Source organism: Alosa pseudoharengus, unplaced genomic scaffold (assembly GCF_046254945.1).
Source record: "Alosa pseudoharengus isolate Yale_2024_CS ecotype anadromous, Long Island Sound unplaced genomic scaffold, YU_APseudo_1.1 YU_APseudo_1.1_scf_6, whole genome shotgun sequence".
Taxonomy (NCBI): domain Eukaryota; kingdom Metazoa; phylum Chordata; class Actinopteri; order Clupeiformes; family Clupeidae; genus Alosa; species Alosa pseudoharengus.
The window spans coordinates 28,090,001-28,116,581 of record NW_027468848.1 but is presented as its reverse complement, the minus strand read 5'-3'; the positions used below and the strand labels follow the sequence as shown (position 1 = coordinate 28,116,581).

The 26,581-nt window shown below is 43.9% G+C and overlaps 2 protein-coding genes across 3 annotated transcripts in view; one reads left to right on the top strand and one right to left on the bottom strand.

Moving 5' to 3' along the window:
• The window catches only part of cspg4ba (chondroitin sulfate proteoglycan 4ba), a 27,808-nt gene extending 9,513 nt beyond the window's left edge, over positions 1 to 18,295 (bottom strand). Inside the window, exons 1-7 of the mRNA XM_076269869.1 lie at positions 18,142 to 18,295; positions 12,811 to 12,974; positions 7,057 to 10,626; positions 6,195 to 6,668; positions 5,638 to 5,814; positions 2,771 to 2,969; positions 1,288 to 1,419 (exon numbers count right to left, since the gene is read on the bottom strand). Of these exons, the coding sequence (XP_076125984.1) occupies positions 1,288 to 1,419; positions 2,771 to 2,969; positions 5,638 to 5,814; positions 6,195 to 6,668; positions 7,057 to 10,626; positions 12,811 to 12,974; positions 18,142 to 18,241 (4,816 nt within the window). The 5' untranslated portion in view covers positions 18,242 to 18,295. The remainder of the gene's footprint in view (positions 1 to 1,287; positions 1,420 to 2,770; positions 2,970 to 5,637; positions 5,815 to 6,194; positions 6,669 to 7,056; positions 10,627 to 12,810; positions 12,975 to 18,141) is intronic.
• Positions 18,296 to 18,992: 697 nt separating this feature from the next.
• Positions 18,993 to 25,095, top strand: LOC143105683 (uncharacterized). 2 transcript variants are annotated; one of them, XM_076269752.1, is made up of 9 exons: positions 18,993 to 19,269; positions 19,679 to 19,797; positions 19,891 to 20,040; positions 20,666 to 20,786; positions 21,284 to 21,490; positions 21,614 to 21,697; positions 21,978 to 22,119; positions 24,327 to 24,489; positions 24,679 to 25,095. In XM_076269752.1, coding segments are annotated over exons 2-9 (1,104 nt in total). In that variant the 5' UTR covers positions 18,993 to 19,269; positions 19,679 to 19,795; the 3' UTR covers positions 24,914 to 25,095. The 2 variants fall into 2 exon arrangements, with proteins under 2 accessions (XP_076125867.1, XP_076125868.1); XM_076269753.1 differs by having other exon boundaries at positions 19,620 to 19,797.
• The last annotated feature ends 1,486 nt before the right edge of the window (positions 25,096 to 26,581 follow it).

The window sequence follows — 26,581 nt, the reverse complement described above, 5'->3', positions numbered from 1 at the left end:
CACACCCACACATCCACAGACACACACAGACACACAAACCCTCAGTCACACAGGAAGGGAGGGGCGTCTGCCATAATGAGGCAATGAGACCGACTGCCAGGGCCTGTGGGAGTTTTCTTGCCTTAAAAGGGCCTTCTTCAAGAGTCAACACATATACTGTGACGCAGTGGACTTTTTTACTAAAAAGATGCAAGAACAGCCTCAGTTACACATGACCGCTGCCACCCTAGCTAAAGTAAATACCCGAGAGAGACCACTGAAACACACCTTTTTTTCATGCTGCGCTTACTAAAACATTCAGTTTTTCCCATCACTGCAATTACTTCGCCCACTTATTTCCCATGTTAGTAATCCTCTGTGTGAAAGACCACACTCAAGTTACAGATAAGATCGGAATATTATGTATGTGTCGGTAAGAAACCTAATAGTTGCCAAAGCAGAGAGAGAGAGAGAGAGAGAGGACTCTTTCCTTTCTTTGGCAGGCCTGCTGGCCCTGTTAACCTCAACGACTGTGTTAACCCTGCATTGAGACAGAAAGACCAAACTGGCATTGGTTGACTTTTGAACAGCTTCTGAAGAGATGTCACCTTCCACTGTGACTGTAGGCTGAGGTGTGGGCTGATCTGAGAAACAGTGTGTGGGTTCTGTACAGTACATAAATAAGCATGCCATAAACTATGTTACAGAGAAGATGAACAACTTCAAATGGAAAACTCTTTAGAACTCAGCAGCGGAATCACACAATGTCGTGCTTCTCAGAACATTCTCAGAACATCCATTATCAGAACTAGCCTATCTATTCAGTGCATGTGTAGTAGGATTCATCTGACTAGACCCTTGTGTTGTAGATAGAAGGTTGATGGGATCGTGAGGTCAACTTGGAACCTCAAAGCGAATGGAATGGTCACTGGAACCTCAAAGCGAATGGAATGGTCATTGATTCAGATTCTCAGAAGTGGATTTGAAGCCTAGGTCAACTATACTCTGAACAAATTAGGAAATCCGGTCTTGCCACAGCGAAGAATGACTAAGAGACACAAGACTATAGGTTTGATCTCAACTGAAACTAGAACTTCTCTCATATCAAGTTCCTGTTCTTGCAAAGGCAAACTAAGAGAAACAAGACGTAGTAGTGATGTTGTCCCAGGAATGATGTCAAAGAGCCCATTTGCTTTTACCACAAGGAGTTCCTTTTTTTTTGATGGCGGTGCAGCAGTAGTTCACCACCACAAAAGCCACTTGTGAAAGCTGTGAAAGAGGAGAGGTCAGTACTGCGGCGGGGCTCACCTGGGAACACCTTGAGAGGTCCGTTCTTGACCAGGCTGATGACCAGGGCCCGGGCGGTGATGCTGAAGATCTGCCTGGGGGCGAAGTTCACCCCGTCGTTGACCTGGAAGTTAAACCCTCCGGCCATGGCACCTTGTGACGAGAACATTGACAAACAGAAAGGAACACAAAAACAAGATTGAGAAACAAGAAAGATCTTGCTTCGTTTGTGTGTGTGCTTGTTGGCCTTACATGGCAGAATCCAGTTTAATGTCTTTGTTTTCCAAAGAAGGGGGGCCCCTCTAGAGAACAAATGACCTTTAATTAAAGCCCACACAAAGATGGAGTAGATGGTGCAGATGGGGGAGTAGGGAGATAAGCATCGGAACAGTAAGCAGGGGCCTTTATCGGAGCGAACGCAGAGCACATGCTTACATAAGCACCCAGCGGCCCAAGGCATTAGCCACTCAGCACTTCGCCGAGGCAGAGGGAAGGCAACTCCCTACTACGCCTAGTCTCTGACTGCCAATCAAGCGTGGGGCAGGGGAGGAACACTGCTATTCCTTCTCTTGCGCTGTTCCTTTACTTTTGGATGATGAAAGTCTTATTTGGGCCGTTCACGTACAAGAAATTGTTCTGAATGTGCCATTGTAGGATCTTGCAGAGGTGCTTGATGGTGTATCTAATTGGACATTTGTTGCAAAGGTCATATAATTGTGAGTAAATGGTTGGATAGGGTGTGATTTTATTCTTATGTTATTATACAAAATAATATGCACTTCCACTGTATTATGCTGTGTATGCATATATGCAAATAAATCGCTGCATAAATGCTCTCTACACCTGCCTCATATTCTGCCCCACTCAGAAATCTGAATGAGTGACTCCTAAAATGTACTGAAACAGCCAGGTTTATATATATAGCAGAAACACCAACTGACCAAGTCATGCAACAGGCATCAGATGTGTTGCGGTGTGCTGTGTTGCATTATTGTGTGGTGTGGTTGTTTCAGGATATATTGCATGGTGTCATGCTGTGTATGTTGTCAGCATGTGCAAAATGCTGTAAGGAGTGTTGTCTTGCGAATTATGGTTGTGGGTGCTATGCTGTGCTGTGCGGTGCTGTGCTGTGCTGTGCTGTGCTGTGCTGTGCTGTGCTGTGCTGTGCTGTGCTGTGCTGTGCTGTGCTGTGGGGCGTTAATGTGCTCCATGTAAAACAGTGAAATATCCAGCTGTGTGTGGAAAGCAGTTTCTGGGGTTTAGTAGCTGTGGAAAGCTCAGAGAGAGATTCCCGGAGGCGGCCACTCTCTTTCTCTTCCCCTCTCTCTCTCCCTCTCTCTCTTACACACACACACACACACACACACACACACACACACTATTATATCAAACTCACAGGGTTTCTACCCATCTTATCTATTTACAACTCTCCCTTCCTTCACTCTTTCTGACTCTCTTCCTTCCTCTTTCTCTTCATCTCTCTCCCTCTGTCACGCTCTCTCACCGCTGTGGACGAACAGCAGCTGGCCCTGCTGGATGTGGGCCTGTGTGAAGTTCATCAGCGGCCTGGTGGGGGCGCTCTTGAGGGCCAGGTGCCCGTTGCTGGGCTGCGTGACCATGAAGATGAGGTCCTCCGCGGGAGAGTCCTCGTCCTCTGCGTTCAGGTCACTGGTGGTGATCTCCGTCACAGAACCCACCCACACCTGCCCACAGAACACAGGTGTGCTGTTAGAATACCATGGATGTACAGGTAGGAGAAAAACTTTTAGTCTGACATTTTGGAATGGCTTGTTCAGGGTCACTGTCAGGACATCGTAAAATATGCTACTTTCTTTTTTTTCCAACAGTCAAACAGTGGGGAATTGAGGAATTTGAAATGGAATGAGAGATTAACGCGGCCTACCAAAACTGTAACTCATGACAATCTGGCTGAAAAAAAGCACTGTCCTGTGACACAAGCAGTATCACAGCCTAACAATGACATGGATTATGAGCGACCTTGAGTAATGAGCCATAGTGTTACAATCTTGCTCATAGTAGCTTTTTCACAATAGAGTGAAAGACTTTTTGACTGTGACAGTGACAATAGCAGCATTTGCTTAAGAGCGTACGGCTTGGGCAAGGGGTCAAAATACAAACTGCATGACCAAACTTTGGCATGACTTCTGCATTAGACCAACACCCTTGTGTTTTGTGCAATTTCCCTCTTGGGTGTGTAAACTGTGTGTCTTTTTATACGCATGGACACACACACACACACACACACACACACAGACACACACACACACACACACACACACACACACACAGTGTCCATCTCAGTCTACTGGTTAACTGGTATCTCTGCGAGCACAGAGGTTGCTGTGTCTTAACAGATCATTCATATACACGTGATCGTGTTGTGAACTGTCTATAGAGAGCTGTGTGGCCCAGGACGATACTGGGTGTTGATGCAGGGCTAATGTGGGCTCTCCTGTGCTGTCCCAGTGCAGTGTGCTCGGAGGACTCTTTTCAATTAGCACCTGATGAGGAGCCGCCGCTGCCACTGCTGCTGCTTACAGAGCAAACTCAGCTGGGAGCAGAGACTGAGAAAGAGCGCTCAGGGGATGCTAGGGTTATTGAAAACTCATCAAAGAAGACACACACACACACACACACACACACACATATACACACACACACATACGCACACATGCATGCACACACACACACACACACACACACACACACACACACACACACACACACACACACACACAATATGCTCCTGTGAAGGCAATTGATCAACAACAGCTGAGTAGTCTTGATAAATTGAAAAACATAAATCATTTGTCAGCATGGGAAACTACGGACTGTGCTAATGTGACTGAAACTGTGTGCTTCAGCAGCTGACTTTATTACACTAGCTCATTATACTACACAGGGTACCTTATTTCAACTACTGCCACATTGAACTGAGGGTGCACAAACACAAGCTAATCAAGATCCCTAAATTAGGTCCACTGTGACATCAAAATATTACGATTCCAAGACATTTTTAAATCTCTGATGTGACCACAGGGAAATGACCTCATGTTCAGAATAAACATTGTCTTACTGAGTTCCGCAGACACTAGGGAGCGTGCTTTTTCTGAGAAAGCCACAGTATCCTGTGTGTCCCCTGACATTTCACGTCTACGTCTCGAGAGATTCTTGTGGTCATAGTTCATCAGGGGAACAGTCTTCTCCAACACATTATTTATATAGGCAGGTTTCCAAGATAGACATTATGTCATTTTGAAAACAACATAAGCTTCATTAAAACTGAGATCTCATGAGGTGTCTTAATACAAGAGGTCATAAATCATATCATATCATAATTCAAACTTCCTAACACTATATTTTCATTTAAGCCAATAGCATATGCATAACCATTCTTCACATACTAATCTGTTAAAATCATTCATTAACAATTGCTTCTGTCCCATCATAACAACCTCATACAGGACCCACAAACGTATTGCCACTAACTGCTATACCAAACCAAGTAAGGTTTGTGAGCCACCTAGTGGTGATATTGAATACTGCAAAAATGTCATAGTTCTTTTGAGTTCAATTCATGTTTCTGTATTCTGGTTTAGAATTTGTATTTGGGTTTAGAATAAAGCTCTTTTACCCTTTTACCATAAAGCTCTTTTACCCTAAAAACAATCCCTATACCACAGCAAAAGCCTATCTGCTACCTGTGATAAAAGATTTATGATAGAAAAGTTGTCATCCTATGAAAACAATTCCCTTGACCTAATTACTAGACCTTACAGTCAGTGATGGACTGAGATTTCCCCACGCTAGCTATAGCGGTCAGGCGTTCTGGAACTCCAGGCATTCAGGAGAGGCCATGGGTGGACGAGCTATTCTGAGCCAAGCCTTCCCTCAGACACACACTCGGCCCGACATCAACTGACAGGGACTGGCTTTAGGCGCCAGTGCACCTGCCACATGGACACACACGGTGGTGTTACACTGTAGTCTCATCAGCCCCGAAACACACCTTAAACATTGCACATAGGGCCTACATTTTAATGATGATACACACACACAAAAAAACACACACCCTCACACACACACAAAATCTCCTACACTGTCCAGAAAATGCTTTAAACTCTTTTAACACTGATTAAATATGTGCCAACATGTAATTAGTAATCAGAGAACACAGTTTTACAACCTTACAACCTCTCTCACACACACACACACACACACACACACACACACACACACACACAGAGAGAGAGAGAGAGAGAGAGAGAGAGAGAGAGACAGGCTGTGCAAGTGGTGTTTTTATAAGGCTCAGAAAAGATGACACACACTGACATGTGCACTCAAACTCACCCTTAAGACCCTATTGGCCGTGACAACCGGGGGCTGGTCATTGACGGGCGTGACCTCAACAAACAGTGTCCGTGGTGTGCTGTGCTTTCGCAGGTCAGTGTCATTGGCGGTGACAGTGAATCGGTCATCCAGGGTCTCGCTGCCATCATGCACGTAGTAGATGAACTCCTGTTCCACCTGCAGCCATGGAGCACATAGAGAGAGAGAGAGAGAGAGAGATTCACAACAAGAGTGACCAGAGATCGCCTCAGACTACAGAAACATCTTCTTTTCTGTACACTACTAACATAAAGATGATCTGACAGGAATAAAAACAAAAGTCCACGTTTTTGCCTATTTGTGACAAATTTCTTTTGAAAGAAATATTGCATGGTTCAAAGGAGACTGAGTGGACCTTCCTTACTTCCTACTTTACACAACTAGACACATCTAGATCCAAAGTTAACATACATATTCAACCTGGAACTCCTCAAGGTAAAAGTTGTTCTGACTCTTCTTTCAGTGAGAGCAGACATAACTTTTCCTTTCTCAGCTTGTGAGCAGTCTTTAAAGCTCACCTCTCTCCTGGTGAACGACGAGAGCTTGGTCCCAGGGAAGCGTGAGTGCTCGATGTGGCCGTGCTGAGGCCCACCGGTCACACTGAACTGGAAGTTGAGGCCCTCGTAGTGCCTGTTGGTGACCTGGAGCACCTGGTCCGTCAGGGCCTTGGAGGCCCCTTCCTTGAGGGTGAAGTTGGAGACGTCCAGCGGTATGAGGCTGGGGATGACGTCGACAGACACAGTGATGTTGTTGACCTCCGTGACCCCATTGCTGGCCTCCAGTGTGAGCGTGTCGTCCAGGTGTCCGTCCCCGAGATGGACGTACTGGAGGTTGCCATCGTTGATGTCCTCCTGCGTAAAGCTCTTCACTGGGTTGTCCTCCGTCCCCATGTAGCGCTCCTCGCCCTCGACAAAGCGCCGCAGGTAGCCATGAGACGGGCCAGCTGTGATCGTCAGCATGATCTCAGAGGGCAGGTTATCCTCGTGAGAAACCTGAAACATTACAAACAGTGTATTTAAACCAGCACTATGCTTCATATACACAGAGATATGATTTGAATTTTAAAGCATGTGAGGGTATTTGAACTTTGCACTGCATGCTCTCCACACCTAATTGCTGTGTCACGCCTGACAATAATGACTGTGTAACTACAAAGCCTGAGATGAGTACAAACCAGATGTGTTCAGTAAATCAAGAGCAGCAAACTATGTAAAACATGAAGGACTAGGAATGAAAATAGGATTTCTTCAATTATGTGTTCTTGTTCTTTGTTAGATTTAATGGCACCCCTATTTACATTATATTTATTTTGGCTATGAATCCTCTTAAATTTCAAATCTATTTTCTGCAGTGTTTAAAGATAGTCCATTGACTACTCACCTCAAATGTGCTTCTCTCAATCTTAACAGGCTTTCCCTCCTCCACCAGTAATGGTTTGTTCTTCAGGATCACAGGTGGCCTTTGGTGGCTTTCCAAGTAGACTTTAACTTTCACATTGGCATCCACAACCATGTCCTTTGCTTTCACCTTGATGGTAAAGGAGTCCACCATGTTTTTGCTGTCGTCATGGCGATAGGCCACAAACCCCTGCTTCAGCTCAGCCTGTGTGAAGACCGTAACCCGGGTCCCGTTCCAGAACAGTCCACCATGTTTTGGTGCCTCTGTAACGATGAACGTGACCTCGTCGTCGCCCCGGATGTCGAGGTTGGTGAGGACGCTGAAAGCTGTGGTGTTAAGGGCCCTCTCGCGTCCCTTCTGCACCAGCAGGCCTGTGTTATTGCCCACTCTGAGGTAGGGATCGTGAGCGCTGATGTCCAGCAGTGTGGACACGTAGTGCTTCCCGTCAGACACGAAGAGCACGAAGCGGCCCGAGCTGACGCCACGGTGCGTGAACAGCACGCGCTTCTGCTCCAGATCCTCCTGACGGAACTGGTGTAGCCGGTGGGACGTGTCGTTGGCCATCACCAACTCCCCCATGGGGATGCCCCGCCGCGTGTACACCAGCTGCCCGTCGCTGAAGTCCGAGTCCGCATCGTGGAAGCAGAGGTCGTCCAGCGTCAGGAGCCTCTGGCCGTCGCGCACCACGTGGAAAACTTTGTCGACAATGCGCACAGGCTTTTCATCGTTCACCAGCTGAATGGAGATGTTAAACGATCCTTCTTTAGGGGTGACATAGTCATCCTCCTCAGACGATGAAGGATCTGGAGTTAGGCTGGTAGAGGCCACAAAGGTGAAGTAGTCGTCTGTCGTCTCGCTGTCGTCGTGGATGTAGATGAGACGTTCTCCAAGGATGTCCTCGTTGCTGAAGGTGGCCATGTTGCTGTTGTCTGAGGTAGAGTTGGATGTGTTAATGCGAGTCAGTCTTCCATGTTTTGGACCTTTCTTGATGGTGTAATACATTTCTTTGGTGCTCAAAGTCTCTGCAAAAAGCTCCTCTTTTGTAATGAGTTTGCTCTCCCCTTCAAGAAGTGACAGCCCTTCATTCTTCAGGAAAATACTGTTAACATCTGCCATAATACCAAGAGTAAAATTGTGACTGGCCGAGTAAGAGTGTTTGGTGAAAACGTGAAAAGTAAATGTATCACTTGTGTCTTCGTATGGCCTATCCACCAACTGATATTCGACTTTTCCATCGGTCACATTTGTTTGACTAAATGTAGAGTTTTCCCCCAGGACCACGTTGTTCAATAAAAGCTTTCCCTTATTTGGAGGAGATAACACCCTAAAAGAGAGCTCGTCCTCGGGGATTGTAAGCCCTTGACCCTCAACATAAAGATACTCAGAATCAATCACAACCTTTCTAATTTTGTCCATCTCCAACCTGTCGTTTCTGACTATGTCATACCTGATCCATTTCACTTTGATCGGAAACACAAGCTCCTCTGTGGCTCTCGTTGCCACGGTGACTGTACACTTAAACAGATCTGACACATCCTCCACCTGGATCTCCTGAAAAGTGCTGACATATCTGAGGCGTTCCTTATCTAGAAGCCTCTGTGAGAAGGAGCTGGTGTGCTTCCATTCTCCACTGGAGTGGAGCCTCTGAAGTTCCCCAAACCGGGTTGGCTCGGTGATGTCATAACGGATATCCACCATCTGCTTCACGGCATTCGTCTGGACGGCCAGCTGCCTTGTGCCAATCATGACCATCTCGCCCTGTGTGACTTCCACCCCCGTGTTGTTGGTGATTTTATACTCCAGGGGCACGGCCAAAACCCTGAGGACCACAGTGTTGCTGACCTTCTCTCCGTCGCTGACCCTCAGCACGATCCTTGAGTTCTTAACTCCGGTGTGCACGTAATTGATCTTCCCTTCCTCCAGGGCGGTGTGAGGGAACGACGTCACCACCTGGCCTGGGTTGTCTTCATCCTCCAGAAACCCTGCGTCGGCGTTGAGCTTCCCCAGCACCGAGTAAACGAGGTCTGCGCGGTCGCTGTCGATGTCCGTGGCTCTCAGCACCTCGGTGGTCAGAGGCTTCCTGGAGTCCTCCAGCAGCGAGAAGAGGTTGCCCTCGGGCAGGCTCAGCTCTGGCGCATCGTTGGTGGGCGTCACGGTGATGTTGAAGCGATGCATCTTCTTGCCCTTCAGGTAGGAGGGCACCTCCTTCCGGCTGCTGGAGAAGACGGAGAACATGAAGAAGTCCTGCGGGTCCTCGGCGCCGCCGTGGATGTACATGACGCGGCCGTGCCACAGGTCCAGCATGCCGAAGGTGTTCTCCTCCTGCTCCTCGTCTACGTCCAGCCGCAGCTGACCGTGCACCGGCTGCTCCTCGATGCGGAACATGATCTGCGACTGGCGGACGCCCAGTTTCTTGAAGTCCAGGTTCACCTTGATGTGCTTGGACTCCAGCGAGCCACGCCCGCCCTCGGGCACCACCAGGTCCCGGAGCACCAGGAAGTTGTGGCCGTACTTCTTGACCAGGCCTTTGGCGAGCGTCGACATGTGCACCGGGGGGGTCTGGGTCACAGAGGCCAGGAGAGTAGTGGGGCTTGATGCCGTTGTGGTCATCTCTGGCTCCCTCTCTGGCTCGCATCCCACTGAGATGTCTTTTGTGACGAGTGCCTGAGGCAGACCGACGCTGGTCTGGTTCACTTTGATGTCCCTCAGACAGCCTTTGAAAGAGCCGCCTCGGACGCGCTTGCCCGACACCGACACCAGCCCGATCTTCCTGAGCTCAGAGCGTGTGCTGTCATCCACGCCGCCCACAAACATGGGCCCCTTCAGCTGAAAGCTTTTGGATCGGGCGGCGACGCTGGTCTTGACCATCTCCTTGTCCACCGTCAGCTGCAGGCTCTTGGCAGTGAAGTACAGTTTCACGTAGTGCCACTTCTTGTCGTTGACAAAAGTGAGAGAGCGCAGCTCTGTTTTTGACCCACCCCTGCCCACGATGGCAACTAACAGGCCCTCTTGAATTTCCAAGGCCACAAAGTCCCCCTGTCGTGCCGAGTTGTAGAGGACGATTCCGTCGTTGGCTGAAGTGTGTACCGAACACTCAAACACCCACTCCTGCTGGGCAGTCCAAGACTGAAGGGACACGTATGCCCGGGAGCTGAAGAAGCTGATAGGATCGAACTCGGTGGCCAAAAACTGTGGGCTGCAGCCCAGAGAGACCTCGTGGACGTTTTTCAGCCCAGAGTACGGTCTCAGGGAGGACAGGAGGTTGTGTTCGTTGAATATGACTTCGTCCACGCAGCCACGGAAGCCAGTCAGGTCGCCGGGCAGGTAGAGTTTGTCCAGACCCCCCGAGCCTCCGACGAAGAGCCCGTCCTGGACGCTGAGCTCCTGCTCTGGCCGGGGCATCTTCACCCTGGTGTGGGCGTGCTTGTCCACGGTCAGGGTGACGTTGTAGCGCTCGTGGAGAAGTTCCAGTGTGTGCCAAGCCAGGTCATTCAGTTGGGAGCCTTTGTCTGATAGCAACACGCGCTCCCCAGCACCTAAGTCCAACTTCACCTAGAGTGAGGGAAAGAAGAGGCAATCAGATCAACATGAAATTAAAAAAAGCAAATACTATATGTTTCACTTTTAATTAATTAATTAATTTAGGATAATACATCAGTTGTTTGTAGATTGCATGCTGTCACTTGTATCCTGTCAGACTTCACAGAGGATTAGAATTGAAGCCAGTAGCAAAATAAAAGGACCAGACACAACCATGGTCAACTCCATTACTGCTAATAAGACCAGTGGATTTAACATCAAACTGTCACAAAGTATTCATGGGAATCCAGCCTCGCACTAAAAATAAGTGTCTTATTACACAGTACATTTAACCATACATTAATGTAAACGGGCCCGTTCAGAAGTAGTGGCAGTCATTGTATACATTTGAATACATACATTTCCCCTGATGTCACAGAGCAACACAGCAGAGGACTTTGTGAAGTGCCTTTGGCTGTATGAGGGGACTGTTATAGTCTAGCCTGCAGCCGGTGATGGGGCTGTCACAGCGTCTTGAGTGGAAGGGTGGAAGTTGCACTGGGAGGGAGGACTTGTCAAGGCTTGTTGGGAACTCTCAGGCATTTCAAAGAGAGAGAGAGAGAGCGAAAGAGGAAGAGGGAGGGGAATGAAAGAAAAGAAACAGTGGGAAAAAAACAAAGACAGAAAGAGGGCAGAATACAAGGTGGAAAAGATAGCAATAGAGAGAGAGAGAGAGAGAGAGAGAGAGAGAGAGAGAGACCGTGCTAATCTATGACTATTATTCACTGAGAGGGTTATCCCATTCCAGCCTGGGGACAGTTGGATGGTAAAAAAGTTTTTGTTTGGTGACCTGGGACATTGATAAAGGATGTGGAACTGAGCATTTTCAGCTCATCGTGCTCAAAGGCCTGTCGCATGCGAGTACTAAGACCTCCCTTAAACAAGCCTAGTTCTGTTGTAGCCTTAGGATAACCTCCAAATCTACAGTTACCCACATCAGTGACACTTAGTGTAAATACAGTTAAAATCCATCTCAAGGGCCTTATGCAATGTTTGCTCTTAACTCTTCTGTGCTAGCACTAGAGTGACAACTGTGGGTTTCTCTCTCTCTCTCTCTCTCTCTCTCTCTCTCTCTCTCTCTCTCTCTCACTCCACTCTCTCTCCCTCTCTCCATCTCTCTCACTGTGCAAGCTCATTGTGTTGATCTCATCTGACATAGTTGCAGCAGGCAACCTTTATAAGGACCGCGGTCAGAGTCTTCCAGCAGTAAATGTATTTTGTTCCCACACACAATGTCATCATGGCTCCAACTCCCTCAGCTCAGAAACAGAGTGACCACCATGCTTGTAATGTAAACCCCTTTTCTAAATAACACTCTGCCAGGTCTTTGGAGCTGTGCCAAGCAATCCTTCCTGAACTGACTTGTGTGTACTCTATAACCACACAGTAAATACATACTAACACAGTATCCTTGGAGTAAGGATCATTCTTCAATCATTGAAGAAAGTACCTGACAAGGCCTGACAAGAGTCCAGACTTCAGACTTCATAGTGAGCTTTGAATAAAGAGCTAAAAAGATTAGTGTCCGTATGTATTGTATTTTTTGTTGCCAAATAAATTCAGCTCTATCTTGTGTCTGAAACCAGGACAAAAATTAGGTTGCATGTGCATACCTTCACTAGTTTCTCTAAGCTTTGAGTTAAGTCTAGATTAGTGTACCTATGCACAGTGGCTGTTCATAGGGCAAATCCAATGACACCTTTGTCTCTTTCTCTGTGGAGATTCCTGCACGCCAGAGAGGTTGAACTCTCCACCCCATGTTAACCCTTAGAGAACATGTGTTGCTATTTTTATGAGGCAATGGAAGATGTCTAAGACAGGGAAAAGGTGCTTGAGGGTGCAATGTGTGTGTGTGTGTGTGTACATGTACCCTGGTGAGTGTCTGCACATGTCGGTGAGCCAAAGTCTATGAGGACTCTGTGTTTAAGTGAATGTAAGCGTGACTATCTTCAGTCTGGTGGTGTATCTGTGTGACTGCATGTTTGTGTGTGTCATTCTGCATGTCTGTTTCTGTGTGTGTGACTCTGTCTATGTGTGTGTGTGTTTGTGTGTGTGTGGGTGGGTGTGTGGAGATGTGTATATGTGTGTGTGTGGAGATGTGTATATATGTGTGTGTGTGTGTGTGTGTGTGTGTGTGTGTGTGTGGGTGGTCCTTACCTGCAGGCGTCCGGCGTGCAGCTCCACCGTGAGGTAATCCGTCTGCCCCGCGGCCAGGAAGAGTAGCCCGGAGCTGCTGGAGGTTCGGAAGCGGACGTGCAGAGCGTTCCGGCTGGATGCCTCCACCGCCCTCAGCTGCACAAAGCCATCGCCATAGAAGGAGGCTGTGGAGAAGGGGGGGGAGAGCGGGTGTGTGGAAAAAAAGACCCCCCCCCCCACTTTAATGAACTGTTTCACTTTCCCTTTTCCGAGACACTGGATGCAGTTTGGGTGGCTTGATGTGTGAAATTCAAAATGAAAACATAAAAAGGGCGATGGGCTGAGATGGCACTGTTTTTGACGTAATATGTCCTACTTCCGATGTCAGGACCGTGCAGAAGGATTTTAGATTAAGTGTTGGGTGAGTAAGCCCCATGGCGAAGATGACAATAAATCTTAACAATTTATGGAAATTGAGATAACCCCTATACACTGGTTAGCAAAACAATCAGACATGAGATAAGGTATGGGAGGGGGGATCTCCATACTTTAGTGGAGGCTTTCCTGAGTGTCTCTCTAAATGATTATTATGATTCAGAGTGAGGTTTGAATCCAGGTGATGTCCCGTAGGCAGGAACAAATTTAACAAAGGCTCATCCTCCCCCACTCCTTGCCTCCTGCTTGTAAAACATCACAGTTGTAGCCGAACAGAAAACTGCCACTTAAAATGAATGATGCAAAGCCAATAATCTACACAAGGTAATTCCTCTCTGAATCGCACACGTAATCTTTTGGCACCTATCTCCTTCATAGTGGAATCCTTTGAGGAAATGAACACTGAGCAAATTAAGTCTGCCAAAAAGAAAAAAAAAAGCTGAAGGACCAGCTAGTTTTCTGGAGGGAGTCTACTATTCACCTCACAGTGTGTGCACTGCATTCCCTGTGCCTGGCACAACTCTTCCCTAACTACCTCCCTGCTTAGCCTCTCCCGTTCTATCTCACACAGCCTAAAGAGTGGCATCACTTCCCACACCATTCATTTTAAATCATGCAGCGTATTTTCTGTATGTCTGAACGTGTATGGTCTGTGGCTAACAACATACACACACACACACACACACATACACACTTAGAGAAAGGGCTGTAAGTATGCTGTGATGTTAATCTGACGCTGATTGCACCAAGCACTTTACTGGACATAGCACTTTATGGGGTTTTCTAGGGGTACTTATGGGGAGGTAAATTAGGTACAAAGTAATGGGGGATTCATGGGGATGTAAATTGGTAAATTGATATAAGGCAAATGGGTGAACAACTTAAAACTTTATGCCTGTCTGTTTTTGCTCTAACAACATTTTGTTGTTATCCTGTAACAATGACAAATAAAAACTGAACTGAAGCGATGCTGTTGTATGGTTTTCAAGACCAGCTAAGAGGTCTGGTTTCAGGCCTGACCTCTTGGGATTTAAGTGCTTGACAAGTGCCCCCTCAGTCTCCTCATCCCACATTCTACTTTAATAACAACTTCTCTCTCTCTCTCTCTCTCTCTCTGTCCCCAGTTCTCCCTCAATAATGGCCCCTCCCTCTCTTATAATACCCTCTCTCTCCCTCTCTTTACATATGTTGCATTTCTTCCATTCTCTCTCTCTCTCTCTTTCTCTAGCAGTGGCGCCCCAGTGGCTGTAGTGTTCTGCCGTGTGTGTGTCTGTGTGTGTTGGTGTGTGTGTGTGTGTTGTGTGGGTGCTAGGGGTGCATGTGCTGGCATGCCTTGCCCTGACAGCACCTCACCAGCAACATTACAGGCTCTGACAACGGCACATTGTCTGGCCTCGGCCGTCCACTGTGAGAGCCTGGACGCAGCTGTTTCCATCTCTCTCTCTCTTTCATTCTCTGACGCCCTGCATTGCCCTGTAATTTACACTAATGTGCCCTGCTTTCTCATCTGACGACAGAGTGTCCCTTACTGTCCCGCGTAAATGGGGTTAAAATCCACCAGATTAGCAGGTAACCCATAATGACTACTTTCTAATCTACTGGACAAATTACAAACTGTCACACAAAGCATGTTCTAGAACGTTGTGCTGGTCCAGTTGACACCTACACAACCCTGAGTCTGATATACTATTTTACCTCTCGGTGACTACATGTACAGTTACACTTGTGCTGAGTGCTGGCTACATTGCTGAGGTTGGTGTAGTAGCCTACAGATTAACACTAATGATGCAATAAGTAATGACAATAAATAACAAAACATTGATCCTTTGCACTCATCTCTGTGAGACACCTACAGAGTCATAGCAGCATTATAACACTACAATAGAATGATTATCATTTTACAGCTGACGTTACTGTAAGGTTAGGTTTAAGACTAGTGTTATGGTACGTGTTGGGGTATAGAAAATCAGACTGCTCTGACACAAATCAGGAATATACTATCCTTGGTTATACAATTACACTGTAAGATGGATACTGCAGTATACAGCCCTGCCATGTGTCATGAGCAGCCAAATGTATTAATGCGACTATTGGAACTGATTGATGAGCAAATCGACAAACATCCCCGTCTAGACAACTGTCATCAGTCAAAATGCTGGAGGGTAGTGAGGCACTTATAGACCAATATAGTGATTAGATTAGATTAGATTCAACTTTATTGTCAAAATGCTGGAGGACAGTGAGGCACTTAGAGACCAATATAGTGAACAATATAGTGAGATAATCAGACTATGTTGTATGCGGTATGTTGCTGTACATGATAAACAAAGAGGTAAGACCATGGTTTGAGAGTGATCTAAAAACACTAAGCTTATTTGCTGGTGAGCTTTCCACACAAACACATTTTGTATATTTGGAGAGATTAACATCTTCTCAGATTTTAAAAGTAAAAATCATTTATCATCTAAAATGCTGAAAGAGGCTGAAACATTTAAATATGTATGATGTAATATGTATGATATTACATTTCCACTGAGATCATAAAAGGTGGCAGATTATCCATTTATTCCCATGAAGAATATCCGATCATGTTTTTACATTAGATTCACATTCCCTTTGCAGTTGGTTTCCTTCTTTCCTTTGCAGTGTGTGCTCTGATTTGCTATTATGCAATGAATTAAGGCAATGGAATCACCAACCATGGGCAAATATCAGGATTTACACTTACATGCCCTGGAGACAAAGCTGACCTCTTCCATTTACATATGGATACACAGCCCCGTATTTTCACAACTTTTTAGACATTCTAGCCTTCGCCTTGGATGACAAATCGGATACGGCCCCTGATAAGCATTTTTCACGTGTTATTGGATGCGGTCTTGACACGAGAGCCGGTTGTCACAAAGGTGCGTGCACACGTCCGTCGAGAGAGCAAAAGAGAGAGAAAGCCTTAGAGGCATTGCATAGAGATGCTTCCGAGGAGCTGGCTCTGTATCTGCATGCCTCTGTCTAACAGCCACAGAGTCAAAGCAGCATTAGACACTATAATGTAATTACCAATTACATAGTTTTTAATATAAATATATATGCTTCTATGAAGATGTTATGGAAAATTGGAAGTCTTCGGACCGATGGACTTGCTCACAATCAATCAATATCAATCTGCAGCTTTGTGAAATGACCTACTAATTATTAATAATAATATTACCAGTTATATGTAATTATCAATTACATGCAGTTTTTATACATGTTTTTATAAAGATTTTTCTGTCAGCATCAAGTCTAACATATCATGTCTTGGCCATCTTCAACCTTGCCTGGAATGCAAGTGGCCGTTAGTCATCTGTCACCATTAGGGACAGGGGAGGCCTCTCCTCTATCTCTCTCTGTACTTGAACCTGACTTTGAACTGTACTCTGAAAGATGGTGGGCCAGCAGCATGCGTTCAGCTGCAGATGAAGCATGAGAAAAATGCACTTCGAAGACCGGGGGGGTCCAGTGGGCCGGGGTTGAGACAATTTACTGACACGGTATACACACACTTTAATTGAGATGGTGGAAAGAGGAGACAAACAACATGGGCTCTTGAGGATCCTTGCTAAAGAACTGCCAATACAAAAGCAATTGAGCACACCCAGAAAAAAAAGCGATGCTCTACAGACCATGTTCAGCTTATGATCAAATGAAAAATGCCTGTGTATCTCCTCGACCTCTTATCCTTTTGTGATAAACATAGCCGATCCTCCTCAGTTGTACATTGGGCATTATTCAATGTGACAAGTCTGGCAGTCAATACACCCTTGAGCATACTGCTTTCAAAGTGAAGTCTCTTCTGAATGTGATGATTTTTAAAGGACAGTCAGACACCCTGTTCCTGTCTCCGATTGGCACCAGGCAGATAGAAGTCGGAACATGCCAAACAGAAACTACCTTTCTAATGGTAATCATGACGGACATGCCAGAGTTTTAGTAATTAGTAGGTCATTCTACATACAACCTGCAGGTTGATATGACAATGCACAACAGGGAGTAAGTAGGCTACAACAAATTCAAAGACTTCTAATTTTCCCTAAAATAACAAGCAGGCTTACTTTATGACATCATAATTTCCTTTTTAAAAACAATAGGCCTAATGTTTTAGTTGATGGCTCTATTTTACAATGAATAGACTAAGGCTAATCATGTCCATATAAAACAGAATGCAGTATTTTCTCAGCCTATTAAATTCAAGACACAATCTTATATTTTCGATCTGCTATAAATTCAATATGAGAGATTGGGTTTTGCTTTCATGTCTTCAGATGCAAGCTTATCCTCCACACAACCAATTTCATTATGGACCTTGGGCTACTTAAAAACGTGCCTGTCAGTAAATAGTCCAAAGAGATGTTTAAAGTAAAACGCAGAAGTAATGGTTGTTGTTATTGGCCTATTACGAAGACTCATTCACTGACAAGCAAATCAACCAGCCGACGTTTACTAAACAAGACATGACTCAGGGCGACAGCTTCAGAGAAGATCGCACGGAAAAGCTTTGACAGAGGGAAAACAGGACCCCATAATAACGTGTCCTAAAATAAGAATGCGAGCAGAAAGTTCTAATTGTAACCTGGAGAGAAATGCCTTCAATACCTATACAGTAACTTGCCCTTGCCACAATGAGCTTCATTAGTGTAGGTGAAGGTAGTGGCTGTGCATTCTCTGAGCTGCTCAGCCATTGTTTTGTAGCCTATGCCATGATTTGTGAAAGTTCAACACGGTCGCATGCTGTTTTTATATCACGGGGTTTGCATTTGGCTCCTAGCCTACACCGACAATAGACCCATTTAAAACATAAAACTGCAACACACTTTCCTTCTAGCCCGAACGGCAATTGATAGGCTATGTTGACATTTATTGCGCGAAGTTCTTGCTTACCTCCGTTTGTCTGTCCGACCATGAACCATACCAACGTGAACAAAATCACGGTCTTCATCTTCACCTCTATTCTATTTTTATATATCCAGGGAATAATCATCAACTGTGACTACATATTTACTGTTTTCTGGGGCTTAGAGTGACTCCAGCGCAACCGGACACCACTTTGAGAAGTCTGAGTCTCTTCTCGGCTACTCCGAGGCACAGAAGGACAGCTCCAGAGCTCCGCCTTCATGCGCCCCCTCCTCACAAGTTTAAGTTTTGTTACTGCCTCCGATCACAAAAGTGAGATCCATCAATCAACGAAACAACAACCAAAAAACGTAACAATGTTATGGATTGGGTCAATCGGGTTTACACTAGACATGCACTCCATCTTCTTAGTAGGCTATTAGCCTAGGCTTTCCCTCACTGCAGCTGTTGCCATATTTCATCTGCCATTCTGTGACAAAAACACTGTGAAGTAAAAAGGAACAGGCAAGTTGCAGATGGGAAGACATTCCTCTCCCTACATTCAGTAGTGACGTTCATATATTTTTGTTGTGCCATTCAAAACTGGTTGTGTGGGATCTAGGCCTATGCATTTTTCACATTTTCATTGGAGCTTTTCCACAAAGTAGCCCATGCTACTCGCATTTTCATTGGCTAATGTCTACCTGTTTTGGAGACAAACATTTTATTTTCTACACCAGCAACCAGCGATTAGTGGAAAGCTCAGCACTCAAAAAGCTACTCTGTTTACAGCTGGTGTGTAGCGCTGGAGTAGGTTGAATGACATGTTTTAAATGCTTCATAGTCCCGCCTTCTAAAGATTAACCACCAATTGGAGACTGTAATTGTGAAGCGACTGACCACTGACCAGGAAGACATCTGGCACCATCGTCGCGACGCCAGTGTACCTGCCCGGTATGCCACCGTTATTACAGCAATAACATGCAGGCTATCCTGATGAAACCACCGCGGAGGAGAATAATGCGCACGTAGATTTCAACGATTAGCTGCAGCGTGGCGCATATTTTCTGCCTCGACACAGCTTGGACACAATTCAACCTTGATATTTAACGTTAGCCTGCCTTTGTGCTATAACCGGCAGGCATTCTTCGAGAATATTCTTGCGAGCATCTCAGGGTAAGTTGTAGGCTATTTAACATTCAGACCCTTTAAAGGTTAACTACAATAAACTGCCGCTTTTGGCCATGTTGGGCGATCTCGCGTGTCGTCTGTTGTCTTCCTAGCAAAAACACAAACGCATTCTTTCTTGTCAATATTGTGTGGGCCTACAAATTGTTATAAGTCAAGCTATCTGATATTGGATACCGACTCCTTTATTCTCAAAAGACACAAACTCAGCAGACAAGCTATGCTATAGTATACTACAAATTAGAAATGCTTTGAATCTGAAATATGTGTATGAGGATGGTTATTGTATAGCAAACCTTGTCCAATGTCATAGCTAGGCTAATGTCACTCACTAACAGTAGAGGGCGTGATTCAACACTGCACGTGCAAAAGAATGACATAACACATCTTTTTGAAGACTGTTGAACAGCCATGAAAGGGACCTGTTAAAATACTTGGACCTGCCGTTGCCTGTTGGAACCCCAGTTGTCAAGTGGAACACTGTGGTGGACTATAACTGCATACATTACCAACAATGTGAGTGAAAAATCTTCTCTAGAAGTTGCATAGTACTCAGTCTGACTACTGCATTATTCTAATGCACTAACATGTTGTGGCTTCGGTCTCCAGGATTGTCCTGAAATACCATGTTTCCCTACCGGTAGCTGCCGGTGCCATGTTTGTTGGGATTCCTTATGGCATTTCACTTGTTGCTCAGTGGCTGTATGGTTGGCCTAATAAACCAGGTTATAAGAAGTACATTGAGGGTCTGAAGCCCAGGTTAGTTGTTTTTCAACTAACCTTCAACTAACAAAGTGATGAAAATGTGTCTACCTTGTGCTTTTGTAGCAATCTACATAAACCTACTTACAAGTGTATCTTCATACATTAAGCTAAACTTTAGATCAGATGGTTATGCTAAATGGCTGTTGATAATCTTGGTGATATTGATGATAACGTTGATTTTCCCTTTGCCACATTTCAAAGTGCACACACACACACACACACACACACACACACACACACACACACACACACACACACACACACGCTTGCACGCACACACACACACACACACACACACACACACACACACATACTACAGTATATATTTTCGTTTGCCTTGCCTTACCTTGCATTATCGTTTGCATAATCATTAACATAGTCACATTTAGAACATTTTATGTAAAAGTTTTTGATATTTGTGAAAAGTATTTTTCTGTCATTCTGTATATCTGATGTAATAATCATTATGCATTATGCATAATCATTAACATAGTTACATTTAGAAAATGTTATGTAAAAGTTTTTGATATTTGTGAAAGTATGTTTCTGTCATTCTCTATATCTGATGGTATGATTTGTGTGTGTGTGTGTGTGTGTGTGTGTGTGTGTGTGTGTTTAGACGCATATACTGCCTCTCAAGAGCAGTACTGGAGATGCTGAAATACTTCAAGTATGGCAGGCTATATTTCCAGTGGAAGTCTTGGTACAAGAATGTTGACAACAACAAGCATTATGTAAAAGTAAGATTGTAAGCTTTCTGTGCGCTAGTGTGTGTGTATATGTGTATGAAGTTAAAGCAACACTACAACACGAATGCAACATTTTGCGGTCTACTTTTATCAAGCAACTAGTTTTAGTTATCTTCAAATTCATTTTGATGGTATAAGACCATGTGAACAACAGATAAACATGCGGTTCCCACCAGCCATGTATAATATGCACTATGCATTTATGTGTTTGGGCTGGATCCTAGTGCAATAATTAAGAAAATGTTTCACAGCACAGCGTTGCTTGCTATCACCATAAGACACCAGTTAGCATGTTAGCAAGCTTCTAGCAGTGCCTGCAAGGCTCTGGGTGGTGTTTGCAGTTAGTTATGCATGCCTTTTAGGCTGCAAGCTCCCAGGTTTTAGACCAAACGCGCATAGTGCTCCTTTAATAGTAATGGTAAGTGGTCATTTTCAACATTTCTGCCGAGAAGGAAGAAACTGTAATGATGACCCACATCTGTTTTCAGGGTATCACTTTTGGTCGAAGGGGCAAGAAGTTGGATTTATACCATTCTCCAAGCATGGATCAACATAAAGTCATGCCTGTGGTTGTGTTTATATATGGTGGTGCTTGGGGGTCAGGAGAGAGAAGCACATACTGTCTGCTTGCTCTCCAGATGGCCAAGGAACTCAATGCCACTGTGGTTTGCCCAGATTACTCAATTTATCCAGAGGTAGCAAAGTTTTGCTTTTATTTGCCTTTAAAATGGTCAGCATTTTCTGTGCTATGTTAGTGTGACACTAGTTCTGTCTTGTGTTTGAGGAAGCATGCCGTTACTGTGTGATTTTGCTTGCAGGGGAATGTATTAAATATGGTCGAGGACATATCAGACAGCCTACTGTGGGTGAGGGAGAAAGGACAGCAGTTCAATATTGACAAGGTAAGCTTGAATGCGAATGCAGTTTATTTATTGTGCATGAAGACTGGATGAATTGCAACAGTAATAAAGCTAGTGATGCTTATATAAAACCTATATAAAACATATGTAATATGCCTATATGAAACGTATAAAGAGACATAATACTGAAACATAAATAATAATGTAACATGAACGGATTATTTGTTAAAGAGTGCTGTTGTATTCTGGAGACCATTTTTTCCTTGTGTTTTTGATGTGTTATAAGGGCTTCCTAATAGAAATGTTTAATTTCTGCCCTCAGGACAACATAGTGTTAATCGGCCACTCAGCAGGGGCACACCTGTGTGCTCTGACCACACTGTTCCTTATAGACGAAGCAGAGGAGCTTGGTATAGAGGCAGCTAAACAAACAGCCATTACCTCAGCAGTCAAGGGAATCATAGGTAAAAGGAGACTTACGGCTATCAATTGTATTTGTTTTTGACCTTGGATAGACACCTGTCAGCACAGTTGTACAATGAGCATTCTATGTAAAAGCTATTGTAATTGGCAATCAGAGATGGGAAGTAACGAAGTTCAAATACTTAAAGGCACACTATGCAAGGTTTTCACCTTTACGAAGCCAATTTGATGGTAAACAAACTTGTAATAGGCGAATCGTTCACCTAGCATAGCTATACCGCATAGACGTAGTGAGTCCCTATCGAGAAAACCAACCATGCAACTTCCAGGAGCGGTGCCACGACAAATATCGCGAGAATCGTGAAACATTACCGTGTCGGTAGATATAGCTCTTCTTCTTTAATATTTATTTATCTGGAGTATTTATTTTATTTTTCTAACAACTTTTTTACTTTACTCCCCTACATTTTCAAAAGTCGCTCATTACTTTTGTTTTAATGCATTTGAGGTGAGTTATGTAAAAAATAAGCCTACCTTTAAACTTAATGCATACAATACTCAAAACAGTCTCTAGAAGATACTTGGCGATTCTTGATGCCCGAAACTCAGCAACAGAGACATGAAAACTGCCACAACTGGTCTCAGAGATATGGGAAAATGTGCAGTTAATGTATTTCCTCCTTGCTTCTTTCCTGCGTTATCTTAAAGCTTTGTGATGAATGGTCTTTCCTGTTCTTGAAATACAAAAAAGCCCATGAGTCCCCACGAGACGACCCTTTTCACCAATAAAAGAAGCAAACAGTGTCTGTTTGCTCCCACCCACATTAACATTTAACACAACTTCAACCAGTTCTCGAAGAACCATTCCAACTGCTGCTTAGCTTGGCTTATTTGCCAGATAGCTAGCTGATGAACGTGGAGAAATGTTTGAGTTAGTCAACGTCATCAAGTAGCCAACTGTTAAATCCAAAGTTGACAAAAGACCAAGTTCCAAACCTGCCACAAAACATGTGATACTGACTGAACTTGGCCACAACACAACACAAATGTTAAGCTTCAGTACATGGTAAAATGGCACCCAATCCCCACTTGTCTGACAAGTGCAGAACTATAGTGCATTCTCCTCCAAGCACTTTGGGATGCCTGTAGCCATAGTGCACAATGTCCCCAAATATGTTGCTGCACTACATTCTAAAGGCCGTGACATGCTCCCGCGTCTGTGTCCCGCACACGCAAAGTGTGACGAGACGAGAATTATGTCATCAACGCGCATGTGGGAAGTTTCGTGTGCTTCCCATAAATTGGGACTGTGCGTCAATGGCGCACATCTTTGATGTGTGCAAATGTGCACAGAGGAGCATACTACTTGCTTAAGCCATTATACATTCCCAAAGCTGTGTTTAAAACATCACATAGCATGATAATCATGCACACAGATTATTATTTTTGTCATTCAATACGTTATGTATAGTATGTTTTCACAACTTTCACTTGTATTGGAGCAATATTTGACAAGTTGTATCAGTACTTTCACTTAAAGGATAATTCCGGTGTGATTTTGACCTAAAGTGTGTTGAAACATGATACCAAGTGTGAACGTATGTCTCATAGCTCACCTCGGCTTGTCCCCTGCACTCAGAAATCTGGCGCTAGTTAGCCAATGCTACCAACAGTGTTTCGTTGCGGTGCCTCGGGCATCGGCCTAGCCATGCAAATAAATCACTGTTTTACACCATTTACGAGGCTCAAAGTAGCTCCATACTTCATTGGTAGATTTCCGAGGGCCTTGACATTTAAAACGAGACATGGAGAACTTTGAAAAAGTACTGGTAGTTTATTTACAAGACGATTTATACAGACAGTACCTTAAGGAATTTGACCGTTCGCCGCCATTTTGAATTTAGTCACGATAAGTCGAGCGACGAGTATGAACGAACAGGTATGATAAGGGATCAGATTCCAAAAATAATTCCGTGGAAATGCATGGATTCCAGTTGCTGCTACTGGAAGCAACTGAATCCATGCATTTCCACTGACTTATTTTTGGAATCTGATCCCTTATCATACCTGTTCGTTATCATGTTCGTTATCATGTGTCACTCAGTATCATGTTTCAACACACTTTAGGTCAATATCACACCGGAATTCTCCTTTAAGTGAAGGAATTGTGTACTTCCTCCACTTCTGTTGGCAATTATAAAGCTCTTGGGTCAGAATCTCTATCTTGGATGTGTATTTTTCTTTCCAGGGTTAAGTGGAGTTTACAACATCTTGGACCATTATCAGCATGAAAAGATGCGTGCTGTGGAGTATGTCTCAACCATGCATAAAGCCATGAATGGAGTACAGAACTTTCCTTATTACTCACCTACTCATGCAATTCAAAAACTTGATGGAGAAAAGATAAAAAGGTAGTGAAAAATAAAGAGCTGCCCAATGTTTTTATTTATTTGCTAGTTACTTACACAGTAATTACCATAGATTATAAATACTTGTACATGTACTTGAAACATGAAATAATATGACTGTGTGTAGAGTGTTAGACACATAAATAACAATTGATTTAAACGTTTTTGTAATTGATTTTGTTCATTGTGCAGAGTCCCTCCCTTTGGCTTGCTTCATGGAACCGATGACATCATAGTTCCGGTGGAGTCATCGATGAGGTTCTCTGAGGTCCTGACTTCCCTCTCTGTAAAAGTGTCTCTCTACCTGATGCCTAAACTGGACCACACAGAGATGGTTACGGATCTGATGGCACCAGACAGACATTTTTATCACACTGTCTATGGATGTATCAAACAGGAGTACAGTAAATTCATGGAAGCATGTTGAATCACTGAATCATTCTCTTCCTACAAATTAACCAAATTCTGAATATGTGTCTTTTTTCTGACATTTTTCTTAACAACTTGCCTTTCTACTCAGTGCAGCATTAAACATCATTGTCATTTCTTTACAGTCATTCCTTTTGCAGTTTTACACAAAAGTATTCCCTGTTAACATGTTTACCTGTAAACAGATACTATTAAAACATCATTTGCAGAAAGACTCGTATCTCTCACTGAATAAGATAGCTGTGGTGATGTTATGATGTAGAACCAAAGTGGAAACTAGCCGGTAAGCTCTTGGAAGCAGACAATCAATTGGGTAGTTCTGTCATTAATGCGAATGTGTAAGTCTCATGTTGTTTGGCAAAAACCTGAATTTGTTGTCAGTCCTCCCTGGTGGGAACAAAACTGGTGCTTATTTCACCAACTGTACAGTACTGAAAACACATCTACAATGGAATTTGGAGCAATCATCTTATGTAGCCTACAATTAGGATTTATGGGTGAGCATTATTGCCACGTTAGTGATTTCCTGGCATAGAGGTAGGCTACTTCAGAAAGGAACTTCTTTTAGTGACTAATAGCAGACTAAAAAAAAAAATATTTATAATTTTTAAGCACCTTGATTATGATTTAGATTACAACTCATTGTAACGCATTTTGGCATTCAATGAGACAAGTGTGCGTAGTAAAAGTTCATATCTGGATTGTGATGTGCTGACAATAGTGAATTAAGCAAATGTATACAAAATGGTGAAGAGAATATATACTATATATCTATAATGGATGTAAGAATAAGTCAAATTGCATAATCTTATTTGTAAGCAATTAACAGCTGACTTACATATAAGTCTCTTATCTTCAGATCAAGATATGTTTAATATTTTGATTACTCTTTGAACAATGAAAAAGCCTGATACTATACAGTAGGGCAGCCTACATGGCAGGTTGTGGTGGTCAGAGAAGTAGAGATAGATAGATAGATACTTTATTGATACCCAAGGTTTAATTCAAGGTCTCAGTAACATACAGACATCACACACAACATTCACTTACAGCATAAAAAGTAATATATGTATATATAAAACACTGAACAATAAAGACAGTAGAAGATAAAAAAATACTAAATCAAATATAAACAGAATGTGCTTAAGGATGAATAAGCATGAGGCGCTTGTATGCATGGTAAGTTGCTCTATGAGAGTGTGTGTCATGGTGATGGTGCAAATAAATAAGTGCAACAGTGCAAGAATAAAGTCTAGAGACCAGCATTAAATAAATATAATAATGTAGACATAGTAATATATATATATATATATATATAAAAAAAAACTTATAGCAGTGCAAGAATAGGTTTAAGGTAATAGGGTTACACAGCCATTGGTCAACTATTAAATAAAGCCATTGCAGGCTGTGGGAGGGAGGGAGGGAGGGATTGTGCATATGTGCTAATATAGCCTGTAAACAGTGTAGCAGTAAAAACAGTAGGCCAGTGGACAGTCAGTACACAAACATGAAGAAGGTGGAGAGGCAGACAGACTATGCAGAGAAGTCTATCTCTCCTCTTCCCTTTAGTGAAGCATTGAAGAGTTGTATGGCCTTGGGGACAGATGACTTTCTCAGTCTAGGCGGACAAGGCTGTGTCGTGGTGTGCAGCTGTTCAACCTACGTA